This window comes from Tympanuchus pallidicinctus, unplaced genomic scaffold, assembly GCF_026119805.1.
Source record: "Tympanuchus pallidicinctus isolate F22 unplaced genomic scaffold, pur_lepc_1.0 scaffold22, whole genome shotgun sequence".
Classification (NCBI taxonomy): Eukaryota; Metazoa; Chordata; class Aves; order Galliformes; family Phasianidae; genus Tympanuchus; species Tympanuchus pallidicinctus.
In genome coordinates, this window is record NW_026294739.1 from 16,658,107 (window position 1) to 16,677,957 (window position 19,851).

The 19,851-nt window shown below is 39.9% G+C and overlaps 1 protein-coding gene and 1 long non-coding RNA gene across 5 annotated transcripts in view; both read right to left on the minus strand.

The window, feature by feature from the left end:
• Positions 1 to 3,388: 3,388 nt before the first annotated feature.
• LOC128082798 (uncharacterized) lies at positions 3,389 to 5,423 on the minus strand. The gene is made up of 3 exons (XR_008207853.1): positions 4,990 to 5,423; positions 4,682 to 4,775; positions 3,389 to 3,865 (listed from the first exon to the last, which is right to left on the minus strand). It is a non-coding gene; the product is annotated as an uncharacterized LOC128082798 (long non-coding RNA).
• Positions 5,424 to 5,853: 430 nt separating this feature from the next.
• The window catches only part of USP13 (ubiquitin specific peptidase 13), a 45,983-nt gene continuing 31,985 nt past the window's right edge, over positions 5,854 to 19,851 (minus strand). For 2 of the 4 annotated variants that reach the window (XM_052687341.1, XM_052687343.1), the window contains exons 11-21: positions 19,085 to 19,210; positions 18,557 to 18,710; positions 18,194 to 18,368; positions 15,934 to 16,022; positions 15,521 to 15,643; positions 14,946 to 14,972; positions 13,761 to 13,904; positions 12,656 to 12,822; positions 12,115 to 12,280; positions 10,466 to 10,550; positions 5,854 to 9,800 (exon numbers count right to left, since the gene is read on the minus strand). In XM_052687341.1, coding sequence (XP_052543301.1) covers positions 9,707 to 9,800; positions 10,466 to 10,550; positions 12,115 to 12,280; positions 12,656 to 12,822; positions 13,761 to 13,904; positions 14,946 to 14,972; positions 15,521 to 15,643; positions 15,934 to 16,022; positions 18,194 to 18,368; positions 18,557 to 18,710; positions 19,085 to 19,210 — 1,350 coding nt within the window. In that variant the 3' untranslated portion in view covers positions 5,854 to 9,706. The remainder of the gene's footprint in view (positions 9,801 to 10,465; positions 10,551 to 12,114; positions 12,281 to 12,655; positions 12,823 to 13,760; positions 13,905 to 14,945; positions 14,973 to 15,520; positions 15,644 to 15,933; positions 16,023 to 18,193; positions 18,369 to 18,556; positions 18,711 to 19,084; positions 19,211 to 19,851) is intronic. The other 2 variants (XR_008207851.1, XM_052687342.1) reach the window with 2 other exon arrangements.

Sequence of the window (19,851 nt, forward strand, 5' to 3'; positions counted from 1 at the left end):
ACAGTTCACTAAACCTCTATGTTTTTCTCTATCACGTGCACGACTAACACAAATTTTGTTAGGAAAACCTTCTGGGCAGCCTTTGTGCCAAACGTCCCTGCATTGAGCAGCTCTTGGTACTTCTAGGTTCAGTGCTGTGCATACTTCAGAATTCTGGGCCTTACTGTCCTCCTGCAGCCCCCATCACCAAACACTCTCAGTGCACAGGACAGGACTCCTCGTGGTCAGGAGAGACTGCAGCATATTAACACCCTAGGAAAAAAGTGCAGCCACTGTAATTCTAACCAGGCACAAGGCAGGATAAATAAGGCTGCTAAACAGTAGCATATTGAGTTCAAGGGTGAGAGACAGGAAATCTGGATCTTCTTCTCATTGCTCCCTGTGAGCTCCCCCCAGTCAACATCTCCTCCATCCTCTGCTCATCCAAATGTGCAGGCAGCCACTGTGCACTGTGGAATCACACAAAGGCAGAGGAACGCTGCTGTCTCACAGACTGTGTGTGTAGGGTGACCCACAAATTCAGAGAAGGCAAACAAGTATGTGGTTGCCCAGATCCAAGTAAGAAAGCAGTTTTACTTAAGGACTAGAAATTTCAGCAGAGATGACATCCTGAGACACTCCTGGGTCACAACATCACAGAATCTACAGGCTGATGCTAAATTAGTGCTGTGACAGTTTATCATCACCTCCCACTCCTGCTTCCCCTTCTTGTTACTCCCCTTTCTCCAGAGGTAATCTATCACTGCCAGGTAATTGATTCCAAGCTTGAGTCATTCCTCTGTTTTACATATTTCACGCAAGCAAGCAGCACTTTCCTAAGCCACGCTTGTGACTGTCCCTCTCCTCTGCAAAGATTTACAAGTATTTATTTATAACAAGTCTGATCCATGAAGCTGCTGAACACTCAAAGTCTGTGGTCTTTGCATGATTAGCTCAAATGCTGTTAGCAGATGAGGGCTGCCCTCTGATAGCACTGCATGTGCTCAACAGTAACCAGAATCAAAGGGATTATTTATGGAGTGAGGCTTTACAATGAAAGCAATAGGCTCATTTCTTGCTGATCTTTTTAAACTGTAATGACTCTGATACCCTTGTTGCAATAGACCGGTTTGTTTGTTTAAAGTATGGATTTGATCTCTAGGTAAATACAAACATATCTGTATGCAATGGTATTTCTTAAAATCTGTTATATCAGAGCACTTCTGCAGCTATCCAAGGGGAGGTTCCAATAATGCTAAACCTCATATGACAATATTGCATGCAACTACATTAACAAATAACTGTACTGAAATATAAATACAAAGCATGTGGTGCTGCTACCCAAATATACGTCTAAAGAATGCATGCAGAGGGTGCGCACACAGGGTATTTTTTAATCTATTAATCAGTATCTTCTGTGGGATATTTTAAAGCACTTTGCATCTGCCAAATTCAAGACTGAGTTCAGATTATTTGGAAAAGTTTACACAAAACACAGAGCCCTTTTTAAACCTCAACCTCGGAAATCACTGTGTTGTGGATTTCATGTTTAATTATTGACAGACATCTGCAGCCAGAGTGCCTGCAGACAAGTTTTGGCATCCTCTTAAGAATCAAGAAGTGAGATGCGCACAGCTTTCACCATGAAGCTGGGTGATTGGATTTGCGTGTTTCCTTTACTAATTAAAATTAGACAGCACCAAAGCAGAGAAAAAGACTCCCAGAACCACTGAAGCCACTGCCATCTTGTGTGCACTCACTGTGGCCAGGCTTCTCAAGCTTGCCCACTAGCTCTAAAGGCTGCCTGTCCCTCTGACTGTTCTGGTTAAAACAAGTAAAACTTCACAGAGCTGACAATCTCCCGCATCCACCAACTTCAGCTGCGGATGCCTGACTCAGCTGAAAGCTCAGCACAAGAGCTGAATGGGCCAATTTAGAAAACCTGGGCTTGTCCATCAGGCAGACAGGAGGACCTCAGCAGCACCAACAGATCAGCCAGAGGGTCTTACCAACATTTGTAGAGCACAGGCCTCCACATCAGGAATAACAACTAAGGAATTACCGGCAGCTAGAGGCCTAAATCACTGTCAGAGCAGGGGAGAGCTGGGACTGTCACACAGATTGGCTGCAGGTCTCCCTTACCTGAACACGCATCTGCAAAATGAGACGTGTTAGTTACTTCACATGATAACCTGCACAGTTCGAGAGATTTCTGGTCAGCAGCGTTGTCAATTTTGCAGTCAGTACAGTGAATCTATGTTATAACTGCTTATAATACTGAGCATTTACAGATAGAAGTGGCAGAAAATTGCACCGCACGTTGTGAAAATAATTGGTGGTTTAGGCCATATGAAACATAGTATTATCTATTATTCAAACCTCATCTAGGCTAGAAATCAGATTATTTCATTATAGTTCTAGTTCTGGATTGCTGAAATATATCAGAGACAAGAGTACCATATGCATGAAGTGACCACTGATGCTTTGAACAAAGCTAAGCAAGAGGAAAAACAAGCATGCCACAGAACCCACAGAAGTGTCAGAGCCTCAGCCCACAAGCAGTAGGTACTGTGCACGTGAGAGAGACAGAAGGAATACTAAGCTGTAACTTTGCAAATGCTTGCAGTCAAGACTTAATGTGATTTGATCTTTTTTTTCCCCTTCCACATTTACAGACTGCCGATGACAGTGGCTAGAACTTTAATTTAAACAGCCTTTTTAATATCAGCAATTATTGTAAAGACAGAAAAATCGAAACATTTATAAATATATTTTATATATCAGAGTATAACATATCTAAAGTAAAACTATATAGTTTTGAAAGGCATTCTGTGCAGCTGCTTCTATACACTGTAAACGGTTTGAAAACCTTTGCAAACTTGCATTTGTTTTTTTTTGGCTTTATTTTTAAGCCAATGAACAAGAAAGAAGAGACTGTAGGGTTGGCAGATACTTTCACCTGGGCTGTCTGGAGAGCCGTGCTGCTGTGCAGACTTGGTGGCTCACATTTCCTGTTGGTGGGCAAGTGAACGTGCAAGGCATCGCAGCGAGGCGGATGCAGAGGTGGGAGTTCAGCCCTACTCCTGAATGTTTACATTCTGTTACAAAGGTCCATACAGACTCTGACTGAGAATCTGAGTCTGCAAGCATGTATGGAGTTTTAAAAAGAAAATGTTTCTTATGACAAATAACTCACCTCTCTATTCCCAGTGCATTATCAGCTGTGTACAATATTAAACACAGAACTGTAGTTTACTGATGCTTTAATTTGTTGTTCCCTTGCACTGCTCTTTAAAATAGTTGATTTTTGAAGAAATAGATTATTACGTGCATATTGGATGTGTTAAATTTGTTAAGCTCATAGTTACTATTTGCAGAGCACCATTTAATGTAGTATTTTTGTACTGTAATGGAAGCATGCCTTCCTTGGGTTCTTTTCCACATAATAAATTGTATTTATTTATCTGTATTTATATCTGTGCGATTTTTAAATATGTTTTAAAAAATAAAACTTTGTCTGTGGCTTCAAATATTTCCAAATCGCTTCTCCATTTGTAGAAGGTTTTCATTTCAAGTAAATGAAGTCAGAAGAGACCTCTTCAAGAGAAACAAAGGATTTTTAATCCAAGGCTTCTTTCCTATTGTTTATGTTGTAGCTGTGCTTCTCTGCACACACATTAAGGCCAGAAGATGGGTTTTTTTTCTTAACCAGAAGATTTTAATTAGCTCTAATTTTAATCACGTTGCTCTGAGGTTGCTTGTTTGTTTGTTTCCTTTTTTTAATCCCTTTTGTTTAATTTATTTTTATTTTTAAATATTTCAATTGTACTTACAACTGGAATTCATAGCAGCTGAGGACTGGACCAAGAGGTTTTGCACATACTCTCTGTACAAGGAAAATGGAAAAAAAAAAAAAAAAAAAAAAAGTATGAGAATTTTTCCTGAAGGTCACACAACTGCACACTTCAAAATAAAAGCAGAAGTAATGCTATGGCACAATGCTTCCGGAGAGAAAAAAGAATAAACAAGGAAGCACCAAAGCCAACTTCAAGTGATTGACTGACTTGCAGAGGAAGGGCTTTTTGCAAATGGTTTTGCTATCGAGACTGATGTAAGCACAGACGTGACACAAGGACAGATACCTGTGCCCTGCTGTGAACAGAGCAGCTGTGACAGTTACAGCAGAGGGCCACTAAGAAACAAAGTTAGAATGTATCTGAATACCTGTTGGCACAGCCAGTGGACACTTAGGACAAGCCAGAAAAACAAAACCTAGCAAACAAAAAAACCCAGACAAAAACAGACAGACAAAAGAACGACAAACAGGAGATAGAGCCACAGTTTGCCTGTGGAAGGAAAACTCTTGTCAGAGAAGTCAGCTGGCTCCCTGTGGCCTAAGCAGCCTTTCACTACAGAAGAAAAGGGAACAGACACTGAAAACTCACTAACTCTTTGAGTTGAAAGTAGTTGTGCTCTTGACAATGGTGTGTTTTGCCAGGAGATGTTCTGGTTAGTTTTTGTTGCTCGGGTGTACTGACAAAGAACAAGCAGCAGTGTCCATTAGTTATGTGCTCCACGGCACAGATCAGGGACTCAGTACCGCAGTGCTGAAGGCAAAGCAAGAGAGCGGCTGGGAGGAAATCCTACGTACAGAACTGCTAAAAAATAGAAACACCTTTAAAGGCACAACATAATCACTTACTGCACACCAGCTGTCGGACATGCATCGTCTCTGGTATGGTTACAGAACTCATCTTTCATCACAGCAGTCAGTGCCATGCTGATCCATGTCAAGCCTGCGGCACACCAGAGAGATGGAGAGGTGTTATTTCCCACTCTTGTGAGGAGGAGTAGAGCACAGAAGTGGTATTCACCTGTCAGCTACTTTATATTGCCTTCTCCAAGCAATCTGCAGAAGTCAGCAGGCACAGCTCTTGCACGGTACATCACCACGAGAAGTCTGAACAGAGCCCTAAGTTGTGCCACTCAGCTTGCAGGAGGATCCCTCACCTTGTTCCAGTTGCTGCAAGTGGCAACAGTGTGGTGCAGAGCAGCCTGCCATGGTCACAATGGACGTCTGTGATAAAAGGAACCAACATATCATTACATTTGGACTTCCAGGATTGAATCATCTTTATCTTTCTCGTCATCACTCAGTACTTAACATGACCCCGACTTCCATGTCAGAAAAAGCCCCTTAAGACCTGGAAGGTTTACCTCTCACATCTCCTCTGGCTCATGGCCCCGTGATCCTGTGAAAAGATGAAAGGGTCACCACCTATCAGACTCATTTTTTGGCCTATTCCTCTATCTACCAAAGATCCCAGCGGTCATGCTACTATGCAAATTTATTGCATAAAAGGAAAAATAAAAACACCAAGCTTCTGCTTTATTGATCAGCAGGTCAACTTCCAAAATGAAGATGATGAATTACAGACCAAGACAAAGCTGAACAGCAGGGACCAGGGTAAAATGATGGCAGAGTTCATGCAGAAGAGTGCTAACTCTTGCATTCAAAAATGGCAGTTGGCTTAAAACGTACAAAAAAATTAAACTTAGTTTAAATCTTATTTTCTAGCTTTGGCATGTTTTATATTCACCCAGGACTTTGGTTTTCCTTTGTCGGCTTTTTTTGTTTTGTTTGTTTTTTGTGGGGTTTTTTTTGCTTCTTTAGAGGAGATCCATTTACTTATCTGTTGCCATCAGTCACAAGAGATCAAGCCCCTTACAAACTCCTGTTCCCTATGCACGTTTTTATGTAACACACCAAACATCACCACAGAAAGTAAGAAAAGAGGCAGCACCAAAACACGCTTGGTCTGCTCCTCTGGAGTTTGGACAGGAGAGAAAGAAAGAATCCACACAGCCACAAGATGTGAGAATATTTCCTTTTTAATTTAAAACAGTTGCAACAATACCATTCACAACCTTTCTCATCTCAAATACTCTCAAAAACATTAACAGTGCTTCAAGCAAACAACGCCGAATGGTGCAAAGTCAACCAGCACAGACACTTCCAGGATACAACAGTAAAACCTCTTAAGAGTGAACAGAAATCAGAAGCTGATCTCAGCCATCAAGGTAGGAAGGGATATAGGAAAAGAATAAAAAGTGACGTCTAGTTACATATTTTGCATAGTCTTTCAACACGTGAAAACAGCAAAGATAAAAATGGCTGCTGCCAGGATTGAAAACAAAAGGAATGGAGATGCTTCTAAAACAACCCAGTGAACTCCAGCTGCATCCGTATTCACAATGTGCACAACTCAATGGAAGCTGCCTGAGACAGAGAAACTGTGCTGATTCTGATTCCAGTTACACCACTGCCAGTCAGAAGTAACACCACTGAACCCAACAGAACTACAAGTGGAAAGAGTCCAGAAATATCTGGACTTGTTTTTAAACCATAGCACTGAATAAATAAATTTTTATCTTAATTGTATACAGGCTAGGAAGATTAAAAAGGACTCAGTGTCTACATGTGTTTTGGACACTGGAGATTGTGACTCAGAATAAGAGCTGTACAGGATCCTGCATGCTGCTAGGAATAAAAGAACCAAGTTGACTTTCTCTCCTTTCTAGTGCCCCAACCTAAACTTTTCATATAGAAAGGTAAAAATCTATTAAAAAAAATATCAGCACTATTTGCTGCCAAGTCCTGGTTTGCCATAATTCTCAGGTCAGATTGTCTCAAGCAGCTCACAGTGATTGTTCCTCCCCCATGCTTTCCTATGAAGCAGCTCTCAGCACACCCATCCCTGCAGCAGCCATTGCAGCACCCAGACACACAGAGTTCCCACATCAGTCACCACCCAAGTTGTGCATGAAGACCTGACCCAACACAATTAACTGCACAGAAATTCTAGCTTGCAAAGCAATCCTGGCTTCGTAATTTAGTCATCTATTCCTTACAGCCTGATTGTGTCTTCTGCACGCTGAGGTTAAAAATGAATAAATGCATCTCTCCCCCATTATGCTGGTGAGTCAGGGGTTCACATCCTGCTCCTCCAAACCATGTTGTTCCTGGTACATATCCTAGCACAAACTGGAAACAACTTAACTGTTCATCTGGAAAAGGAGGCAATCCACTACTTTGGGAAATAAGAGAAAACCTCAAACAGCCGAGAACCTGAACATATTGTCAAGTGCTGCATTTCAGCAGGACTGTAAGCCTTCCCCATAAATTGCTCCCCACACTGCTGACCCACTTGCTAGATTAGGAAGGCACTACACAGGAGTGCTCAGCTGAAGAGAACTTCAGAAGCCGAGATGCTACCATTCATGTGTCACAGCCAGATAACAGCTCTCCTCTTTCATCTACCAAATCATTTATCACCTGCCAGCTTCCTAAACCCCAGCTTTCAGTGTGCCCCATATGTTAACTGAAACCAGGATCAGTCCTGCAGCCATTTCTGATCCGGGATGCACAAGACAAATTGTTTGCAAGAATCCAAGCTCCATCCTTAATCCTGTGAGAACAGCCATATTTCCAGTTTAATAATGAACATGGTAACAACTCTGTTAGCTTTTACTTACCCAGGGTCTCTAAATAAAAGATAATGGCTACCAGCTCTTGGCAGTTTATAAATAGCCCTTTAAGATCATGAGGCAAAAGGGAAGCTGCTGTGTTGAACGTTTCTTGGGATATAACTAGGCATTAAAAAAAAAAAAAAAAAAAAAAAGCCTTTTGTCCTTTTTCACTCCCAGAATGAAAAAGCACAAATATAGATACAAGAATGTTTTGTTCTTTCACTTTAAATAGAAGATGTTTCACTGCATAATTTGCTGATCCCATTTGCAAACCTGGCATTTTCTGGTGATACACACAAATACTCACAAAATCTTGAAGAAGGAAAAAAAATTACTGGTAAATTTGATTTTGTCCAGAATTGGTGCCACAATAACTACAAAGCAGCAGAATCTCATAAGAGCCACTTACTGAGGTGCTGCAGCATCGTTCTTGTGTGTCAACAGGAGCACTTTAACTGGGAGGAAGCTTCCCCAGCAACTGGGCACCACTTCCAATTTGCAGAATTACTACACTGGGATTTTTTTCATCATCTTTCAAGATCAGAAACCGACTCAAAATATTTTTTGTCAGTTCTCCACGAGGCCATGTGATCTGAGGGAGAAACCTTTTTCCCCAAAACCTAGAAAAAAATACTCATAACCACATTTTTAATTTGGATTCTCTTCTGCAGCTTGAATTTTGGTATTAAATTTGCAGGCACTACAGAGGAAACAGTGACAGCTCAGCAGGGAAGTTAGTTGGTTTTTTTTGACCCTTCCCATTTATTATGAAGGCTCAAGTAAGTTACACGAGGCAACTCCATCAACCATCTCTAAGCAGTGTTTAACACACACATGAACCTTTGGTAGTTTTTTGGAATCACAAAAAGAACCACATTCACCACTGTATTTTTTTTCTAGAATAAATGTTTTAAGTTACAGTTTAAAAACCAACATATATATTCTTGCCTGTGATGCAAACCGAAACAACAACAACAAAAATCAAACCAAAAGAAAAGGGCAGGAAAGGCCAGCCCCTACCTACCCACTGCTTCATCCCTGCCAGAGATTTAAAAACCCCTTTTTTTGAAGGCATCTGTTTGAGAAAACATTATTTGGCGTGTTTGCAAGTTTCAAGCAATCTCAAACTAGGTGTGTATTGCTCTTGTTTTTGGAAAGGGAGGAGGGAGGGAAAGAAGAGCAAATGAATAAAATCAACAGTTTTACTGTTTTCCCCCACTTATGGATAGAAATCAATATTTATGCAACCTTCAGCAGAAATAATTGCACTGCAAGTACTTTGTCATGGAGTTGATTTCAGCTGGGATGTGAGTGATTGACATGCAGTCTTTTTCAGAAATAAGAATGGGACATTAACTCTTTCATAAGAAAAACACAGAAAAACTGATAGGCTTACTTTTCCTGAGAGCACACTATTTAATTTCACGTTCAGAAAAACTGCCTTTTTTTAGCAACCTGTGATCTTGACTCTGTTGGAAGACCTTGCAAAACAAACAGTCTAGAGATGATGGAGAAACCTACCTCTGTAAAAATAAAATCCTCTCTTTGGCAGAAACGTACAGGACACTGACATCTCCATTGATTTCTTAGGCTTATGGATCAACAACACAAACCAAAACACTGTAAGACTGAATTCCAACAGCTACAACTGTAGCTGGCTTTTCTCACTGTAATGAAAATAATCTCAAATAAGACATTCTGCTTTGTAGAATACATCCCCTCCCTCCAACTTTCAGCGTGATACAGTTTCCCTAAGTTGTCTGGAATATGGCTGAAAACAGTGGCTCCTAGTTACCAAAGATGCAGATGGGTCTTCATGGTCTTCAACAGCTGCGTGGACTGAAGACGTAGGAATTGGGCTGAACTGGTTTGGTTTTGTCCCATTCTGAAACTTCTGTTTTCTCCACATGCTAGCTGCAAACTCCACCAGTAATCTGCATGGTCTTAAGGTATCCTTCACGGTGTATAAATTTAAAACAAGGTACTATACATCACCTGATAGAAATTTTCCCTCTAACGCTTAGGAAGGCATCAAATGACTGTTTTTAAATTAACTATAAACATCCCATGTTTTCCTTTGTTTTTGGTAGTCCCAGGGCTAGGGGTCTTCTGTTGATTTATTTTTTTCCTTGGATGATTTTTTTTTGGCAGGTTAAAAGGCTTATGGCTTCTTAAGGCCAGATAATACATTTGAGGCTTAACTTGGTATCCTGTGGTAAAAATAAATATAGCCCAGGTCTTTGGGGGGTCGTTCTGAGGCACAGACTCTAAGGTCATTGTAGATCACCCATCTGAAATAAAAACAAGATGGATTACATGGTGCGAATAAAAATCATCACAAGTTTACCAGGGACTTCTCAGATCCAAACTTCAAAGAGCTTTAAATCTAAATTTGAGCATTGCAACAGGAACAAAAGACCAGATAAACAGCTAAAGCAGTTTTACTGGCGATATCAGGAATTGAGAAGGAAGAAAGATGTGCAGAGGAACTTGTATTTACAGTTTTAATGAAGGAAAAATCATGAATTTATGATATAAAAAAAAGAGCATAAAAAAAAAAAAACAGAGCCAAGATCAGTACCACAGTACTAGTGATACTAACACTGGTATCAGCCCATAGTCTGATGGGTTTCTATTCATGAGAAGGAAGAGGAAGTTGAGAGAAGTTCAGATAAATGAAGCCAGGTACAGAACTGATGCCCCCAAATGAACAGATTTCGAAAATAAGGACAGGACAGCCAATGGTACATTGCAACACACATCTCAGCTGTAACAGAAGTTGACTCATCCTATCTACAGTCTGCAGCAAAATCAGAAACAGTCTCTTTGGTGAGATATGTCTACATAATAAAAATGAAGCATGTCATGAATACACATCCTGCTCTGAACAGATACACATTCCAAAGAAAACATCCGCTCAGCCTTGCATGTCTCTCTCTCTCCCAGTTCCACTCACCTTCCTTCTTTTTTGAGATGGCAAACATAGTGACCACTCATTGTGGATGTTCCCATGTGGCTGATGAACCCAAACAGCTCATACCCTGTTTAGCAAATACAAATGAGAGCATAAGTCTTCCATTACTAACTCTGCAATAGGAATATGGGGGAAGTTTTTTTTCTTTTTAATCCCAGGAGCACCTGAGCACTCCTAACTCAGGCACTGCATCTCTAAATGCAGTTTCTGTTAAGACTGCAGCATATGCTTGGTTTAACTAGTGCTGAAATTCACTGTCAAACATCAAAACAATCCAAGCTGAACCCACATACATCTCTGCACATACACAGCAGAGCTGTGATCACAGCTCTGGAAAGAGAAAACAGCAGATTTATTCGCAGTTCCCAGAGAGCACCACAGAAGTGTTAGAAGAGTTAACTCTGCACACAAATGTACGAATGTGATCAAAGATTCCCTGTAAATCAAACAAAAAACCAGAAGTTCCAAGTTTCAGTAGCCCATAAAAGAGGAAAGGAAAAAAGCTTCTTCCTCTAATACAAATGACTGTTTTCATATTCAGAACCTCTGGAGAACTCATCATTGGTTCTTGCTCCCCGTCCACTCATGCCATTCACCCATTACCACCAAAAGTAAAAAGGTACCTTATTTCAGGATATTGCATAAGGACAGAGGCCTGGATTTTGGTGGAGAGGGCTTTCTGGAGCCATTTTACAGTATCATGTTGCTTATCAGGATTTCAGGCACTCAATAAATGGTCTCAGTCTCTGAAGGCTGAGTACCACAAAAAATAGTTATTCCAATTTTTTTTTTCTTTTTACAACCTGATGGTAAATCAATGGCTCCCATATCTCCGTGAGACTTAAGGCTGGACTTCATAATATTAAAAATAAAGAAATGAATACTCATAATGGCAGCCACAGGAACAAAATCAAATTGGTTGATAATTTTTCATAAGACCATTACAGTCAACCTCAGAGGGACAAGTTTAGAATACACAACAGTCATGACAGTAAGTCACTAAAGACCCTTCAAAAACGGTGCATCTTAGAATCAGTGAGCTTTTGCACTCGGTGCTGTTAGACTTAAAACCAGTGCTGTTTCACAGCTTTGACTGCTGTACATTAGCTCCATCTTGTGGTTTATTTAGCACTAGTATGATTGAGAATCTCGGGAAAAAAAAAAAAACAAAAAACCACACACAAAAGATGACAGCAAAGTACACCAATTTTACTTGACACGTTAGTATAAAGAACTTTGTTGAAAGGATTGTATCAGTCCCACTCTCCAACCACCAGATTATAGAGCAGAACAGAAACTCAGGTTTGTAACAGCAGTGTAATATCTGGGATGTTCAGCTTTTGAATATCTAAACATTCTAGCTTGTCCTAGTCCAGGCCAGAAAAGACTTAGCAACAGGAAACTTGGACTCCAGTTATTCAGAGAGTCCAGACAAAGTTTATTGAGAAAACAACGCTCACAGAACTTCAACCAACCAAAACAGATTCAGACCCAGAAGTAGGAGTAAAAAAAATCTTGTACAGATCATGTCCAAAAAACATACATACTTTCTAAACAGAGGCAAGCTATATGAATGATGTAGACATGACACAACAATACAATAGCCACCTCTAAGATGAAGGAGAACTTACTTCCAGGCCCGTCTTTGATCCTGGGTCCCTCTGATCTTGTCTCTGCAAGGATATTCGCATTAGTATGATTCTCCAAATCCATCATGCTCAAAGCAGACTCCCCATCTTCCTCCTCTAATTCAGGGTGGCTGAAGATCCATTCCAGTGCACGCTCCAAGTTACTGTTCTGTGAGAGAAAGAAGTAAAAGAACATCCCTTAACGTACTCCCTCTAGAATCATGCTACCACTCTCATACTGGACTTTGAACTGAGTAAGGATCATGTGCAACAGCACTGAAAACTTGCATGCACGGTCTTCAGACATTCTGATTGTTTCTCAGCAGATATTTGTCCACATTTTAACATTACATGAAACACACAAGTCACCTTCGCACTTTAACCCAATAAAGTCATGCAATTCTAGACTCTGCTAGAATAGTTCTACATGCATCATCCGCTAACTTAATTTTTATATGCATGTTTCACAGGCATCTGAATGTGCATACGTTCACACAAAGCTCGCAGTATCAAATAAAACCCAAATGCTACCAATGGAACTCACTGTTGCCTTCAGAGCTTGAATTGCTACGCTCCTTTGGAAGCCCATGGAAATGATGATGGAGACCATCTCTTCAGGAGGTTGATTATCCAATTCAACAGCCCCAAAGCCAGCCACACCACTGGAAGAAGCTCCTCCAAACACAGGTACAACCAATGGTTCAGCAAAGTCTGGAAGAAGCAAACATTCATCAGATCTTTCTTTTGCCATCCATGAACTGGAAAGTCAACAATATACACAAACAAACAGGACTTTAAAAGCAGCCCAGAAATCAGCATACAGTTCATTTCACTTGCCCAGCTGGGTCTGGGAAGTGTGAAAAGACTTAAAAACAAGCTGAACATGCATATCACAAAATATCTAACTTGACAGTCTCATATTGAGCAAACAACTTGATGCATTATAAAAGCAAAACAATTGCAAGAAAGTAGCCAAGACTGATATAGAAGCAATGATGGCATCAGAACAGTAGACAGCCAGGCTGACATACATACAGTAATAAGATGAATGGATTCCACAGCTGAAGTATTTCAGTTAAGCCCAAGTAAAACTCAGTCCCCATTTATACAAGCAACAGAAAACGGGAACTCAACCAAATCAGGATTTCCCCAGCAAGGAAGTGCTCAGGTATACTCAAAACCATGGGCTCAAATTTTTCATGGCTGAAATACAGGAAGTAGAGAATATCGAGCAGCCCTGTCCATCAGTAGATAAGCCCAAGTTCTAAGTATAGCGTGAATGCTCTAATATGAACTAGAGAAGGCTGATGCGGAAGAAGATTATCCAGACAGGGCTCTCTGTACTTTTAATCACAAGTCAGCTTTCCCTCTTGCAGCACAGTCCTAACCGAAGGGTGGAAAACAGAGATGGCCTACACAATCAATGAGGACAAGACAAGACAATGAGGACATGCTTTTGATGTAACTTGGATTGTTGCCTTCTTTCTGCATACCCCAGAATCAGCTTAGAAAAATTCACTCACACCTCCAGGTTACCTGGAGTGGGGAAGGGGCCACTGTTTCTGTTTGTTGTGCATTTCAAAATTTCAACTGACTGCCAGAATACAAAATCAGAAGTTGAACTTCACTTGCACCTTCCAGTCACTGACCTGGCTCTTCCATATGTGCAATGATCCAGTTGAAAGCCACTTCAGCACCCAGGTTCCCTGTATAGTACACAGCTTTCCGACATGCTTCCAAAGGAAAACCCATCTCTGCCAGTTGCATAACCGAAGACTCATCAATATCTAGAGCTGCAAGAAAGGTTATTCTAGTATACTAAGTCTAATTTAATCCATTTTGTTGTATTTCTTATTGTAACTCATGGTGCCACGTACTATAATACATGCTGCTAGGATTTTAGTACTGCAATAAATCCACACCCATTAGAAAACAGCCTTATATAAAGCATTATAGTATTTATTACGGACTTACTGGTAATCTTTTGTCTCAGCAATCTGCATAGGTCCTTAAATCTTGATGATTTCCTACAGGATTTTATTTATAAATAAAATCACCACTGAATTTCAAGGGGTGGAAATGTTAGATGCTGAGCAAAGCCAGAGAAGGCCGTCAAAAAGCGGCCTTTGATTTTAAGTAGCTTGCCCTCTTTCATACAGCAGTTCCAGTTCCTTCATGCTGTAAATCAGATCTGAAATAAGTCTCTTCTAAGAATACAGTAACTTAAAATTTAGAGGTATAGCAGATTCATAAATCAAAGTAACAACTAAATCCTCTCTATTTAGCAAGAAATTAAATAAAACATGAAGGAACTTTTACACCTAAAGAGCTACTGCGTGGCATTCAGCAAAGCCAAGTGTTAATTTAAGGCTCTATCCAAAGAATCTGTATCTCATCTCACACATTTGTAAATAAATTCAATGTTTAAACCTAAAAGATCCCCTAGCTCCTAAAAATAAAGATAAGTATAAAAGAGAAGCATCTTTCTTTTAACAGTTATATATTTGAAGTTAAAATACTGCAAAACATTGCAGCTGAGTTAACACTTTCCAATCTGATAATGGTATTTTATTACATGTACACACATCAGATTTCATATGCTAAATGGCTGCAGATAGAGCAGTAGCTCATCAGCTACACTGATGCTGCTACAGACTCCAAGGACTCCTGCACACAGGCAAGTGCTGAACAAGTACACAAGTCACAAGTTAACAGAAGCATGCAGGTCAAATCTCCAAGCATCACTTTACGTACAGAGAAGCCATTTGATGAACAAAAGCACAGCAAATTTATAAGCAATTAAAATATCAGCCTGACAAAAATGGGATACATACACTCCACAAAATGGTTCATCATACGATCTGAAAAAAAAAAAAAAAAAAGAAAAAAAAAAGGGGGGGGGGAAAAATGGAGAAAAAGGAGGTAAAATGAAGGATTATATGAAGGCTATGTAGAGTCATGGGGAGGGGAGGGGGGAACATTTTGTTGTTGTTGTTTTTTTAAAAAATTTTCTTTAGGTCCTAGTACCATTATAGGCAAAAAATGATCATCTTTCTATCCCAGATATTTTGTCTTTAATTAGACCTGGGACATTTCTCAGACAATCCAGAACAACAAGCCTCTTGTACTATAAACCAGCAGGAAATATGACTGGCAGCTGACCTAAACCAACATAAGAAAGAATCTAATCTGTTATCAACAAAGCTCCATCATCCAAACATGCTCAATGACGTGACTTAGTTTTACCAAGAGGATAAATAAAATGAATAGATCTGGATAAAGAACTTAAGATAAGGGTCAAAATTAAAACCTCCAGAGAGCTGAATTTTGACAAAGCATTTATCTGACACAGTTTCAGGTACTAGGCTTTTTGTTTCATAGTGAACATCAGGAGGACAAAAATCAGTACCTTTTGGGTCTTCAGGAATGATGATGGGAGGTGCAATGTCAGGAAGTTCCTCTTCTCCTGGCTGGAGACCCATGGCTCGAAGGTGGTTGATATCTAGGAAATCTGGCATATCTATTGAAACATCTGCAGAAGCAGAGAAACGAGTTAAGCTTATGAACCCAGCAAAATGACCTCAGAGAGCAACCAACTCCTTCAGAGAAAGGAACCTGGGTACACAACCAATCAACAGCTGGCTTAATTTGACAAAAATACAAACTAACAAAATAAGAATAAAAAGAATTTGTTTAGGATCAAGTAATCCTTGAAATAAACCCGAGATTGAAACCAGGTCCTTGTTACAGAAAAAAATGCACATATACCTCATGGGTTACCTTGGATAGAATGAGAAACAGGTAAGTACAAAAGGCACGTACCAAGCTTTTTGGGTATCCAGTCAAGGCCAAAGGTGAACTTCTTTATCTGCACCACCAAGTACTGAGGAAACGAAGCAAAACGAGAAGTCCTAGGAAGCACAAGAAGCTCAGTTCAGTGAGGCAAGGCAGCAAAATCAAAAGCAGCACAGATTTCAGTACCTAAAGAATACTGAAATAAACAACTCTAGGCTGAGTGAGATTAATAATGACAGATTTCATCAGCATGAGAACTTATACTTCACCGAAAGGTTTTCAAGAAAAGAAGCACAATAACTTTATATATATCTATATATATGCATCTTGAATATTGTATGTATTTGAATACTGTATATATTCTCCTTCTCCATGCTCCCATTCTCCCCACACTTGCCACCCTGAACATTTGCTTTCCCTTGTCTTGTGTTTACAAAGAACATCCTTTCCAATTCTCCTTACTCTGTGTAAAATACAGTCAATATATCATAAATAAGAGGCCTTCCTTCCATATGATAAATAATGACTTTCTAAATCCATGTTAGCTTCATCTTGTAATTTTAGTAACTTTGTAATCTGCAGCACAACATTCTGAATTATAAATTAGTTCTCGTTTATTTTTCAATGCTTTTAAAGGCCTTATTCTGGTTTCAGCTAGGACAGAGCTGATTTTTTCTTCATAGTGTCTGGTACAAAGCTTTTTTTTTTTTTTTCCCCCCTTACTTTGGGAGAAAACCAGTGTTGCTAACACACCCCTGTCTTAGCTGTTACTGAGCAGTGGATGCAAAGCCAAGAATGTTTCAGCTTCTTGTTCCTGCCAGTGAGGGTAGCTGAGGGGGCCCAAGGAGCTGGGATGAGATAGAACCAGAACAGCTGGCCCAAACTGGGCAAAGGGAGATTCCATACCATAATGAATGAAGAAACTGAAATCAAGAAGCAGTTGGCCAGGGGGTCAGCTACTGTTCAAGGACTGGCTGGGCATTGGTTGAAGATGGTGAGCAACTGTAGTGTGCATCTCTTGTTTTGTAAATACATATTGTTGTCAATATTATTTTCATTTTCTTTCTTAGTAAGTAGTTTTTGTTCGCTTTTATCTCAACCCACAAGTTCTACTTTGCTGTTTTTCTTCCTCCCAGTCCTCCCCCTTCTTCCACTGGGAGAGGAAAGCACAAACAACTGCGGGGTTCTGAGCTGCCTGCCAGGTTAAGCCGCAACAGACCTACGGGATGAGGAAGAACTGAGCTTCACATTAACTCTGGATCTACTTAAAAAGATTGGAATCTTCCTCCGTGGCCACAGTTTTAAAAAACAAATCTCCATATATTTCTGCTGCTGTTTCTCTACCACATGCACTTGCCTCCCAGTTTTCAATACAAGGATGTCAGTGAAACCATCCACCAAGAGAGCAATGAGGCACTGATATGTTAAGCGATCTAAAAATAGAGGGTACCTAGCCACAGCAAATCAGTTGCAGAGCCCATTTTTCATCCACTCCTCACTACTGACATATAAAAATGGAACCTGATAAGGGACAAACTCTTGTTCTCAACAAGAAAGTCTGCCTTAAGAACTAGAGTCATCCAGCTGCCTTCCTATTTCAGCCCAATTCTTTATTATACCTAAATATAAACACACAAAGTAAGTTCTTTCTTTTAAGTCTGTATTGTACCATGGCCCCATACAACTAACAGCAATTGAACTTGATAGATCCAGGCAAACCCCGCATCATACAGAAGTGGGTGGGTTGAAATCTGGACACATGCAAAAAGTGTAATAACAATCAAAATGGAGTTACGAACATAGCACCTCACAAACGCAAATACTTACATCCACGTAAAGAACTTTCACACATAGCAAATACAACTTTCATTTGTCTTACCCAGTTTTGTCTCATACAACATCCTCCAGCATTTTTAGTCAAGTGAGGAGATCAAGAGATTAAGTGCAGATATCCAGAGCATCTCCTAACACACAGTACAGAGCTCTACCACTAATACAAGAAATTTGATTTTAAAATGTGGTCAAACAATTAAGCCACAAGGCTTTTAAAGTTCAAGCTTTTACTGACTGTCATGCATCATCACCTTTGTGGAGAATGACAGTTCAGAACAATTTATTTCCTGCTCAGCTAGTCAGTACAGAACTTGACATACACATTGTATTTATGAGCCTCAACACTAATACAACCCCAGCATCCATTATGCCCTTGCCTGTTTCTCACTGCACCATGCCCAGGTAGAAACATATATACAGAACACAGGTTTTCATTGCACAAGCAGACACTTACTTAACTCCTGCAGATTTTGCTTGGAGGGCACTGCTCCAGAAGTCCTCTACATTGCTTGGTTCAGAGAAGGCTTGCAAACATGCACTAAATGGGATCTTGGCACGGACAAGTTCTGGTGGAGCTCTCCTTGCAGCTTCTGCTTCTCGCCTTTTCAGCTCATATGCAATTAATTCATCTGAGAAACACACATGACAATGAAAGCTAAATGAACGTTGTGGTTATGATGTTCCTCACTGTAGAAGTATTTTTAGAGGTTTTAGAAATGCAAAAGTGTATCAGTAAAGCTTTTGCATGGCTCAACTAGACACGATGATGGTCAGAGACACACAAAAGGTCAGTGAACTGACCTGTTGCTTTCTTTACCTTTGTTTGTTGCTGCCTCCATGGCAACAGGTAACTGCATGATGTAGTCCACCCTCTCCGTGTAGCGGACTTTTCTGGACTGGCAGCACTGCGTGCGTTCTTCCACCAGGAAACGGAAAACATCACTGGGGTTTTCTGAACCTACAGGATTCCTCTGACAAAACATTAAAATTCACTGTAACAGTCATCCCTTGGATGACCGAAGAACCCAAAGGCTGCTGGTTGTTTTATGGCAAACGTAGAGACAACAAAGCTGGACGCAGATCTGACAGTTCTATTTGCATTCTATTACAAGCAGAACTCTTGCACCCATAGTGAATCCCACTTAATAAGTAATAAGTCTGAAGTAGTAAGAAGGAATAATTAAGGAAAAAATACTTCTAAGCCAAGGTACTTCTAAATTGTTGCCATTTTCTATATACTCAGTGCTATAAAGAGTATATTAAAAAAAAAAACAAAACAGGCCATTCACAAAACAAATTCAGCTTTAACACTACTACAGAAAAGTATTCATGCAGAATTTCTCACCTCTACTAGATTTATAAGATGTAGGAAAAACTCCTGTGCATCTTGCTGTCTATTAGAGGAAAATTCTGTGTGGTCTTTGCTTATAAAAGCCTTAAACATCTGAGGAGATATTCCATTTTGTTGAGGCTAGAAATAAACAAAAGAAAGAAAACACTTTTAAAGAAGAATTTGTATTCAGTCTTAGATCAAATATCCCCAAATCATTCCACTAGATCTACTTTTGGCCTATTTTTGTCACTGTAGAAATGATAGTTTCAGTTTCATCTGGATTTCCTTTAGAAAAAAAAAAAAGAGAAGGGTCCTGAAATACTATTTGGGGGTTTCAGAGTATGGTTTTTTTGTATTTCCTGCAGCATTCACACAGGTTTATTTTTCTATAGCATTTGCACATCAAATTAGATTACTGAAGAATTGCTAAAGGTTAGCAGTTTTCAGGAAGGCTTTAAGTCTACACTGTTTTCTAATAATGACAATCCTCTCAGACCCCTGTTTCACTTAAGGCTATGTGGGCACTGAAGCACTTAGATGTAGCAGCTATTATACTCCAAACAAAAGCTTTCCAGTGATCTCTGCTGAACGAAGCAGAGGATAACTAATACATGCAGAAAAATTGGCAGATGGGTTGCCAAAAACAGACATGAATTGGCAATTTGTAGTTGTTGATCACAATGAGGGACCAAGCACATACTACCTTTGGCTATTTGGTTACATCAGTAAGGAGCTGCTCCAAATCTTGGAATCTCTAGCTGCTGAGTCCTCATTTTGAC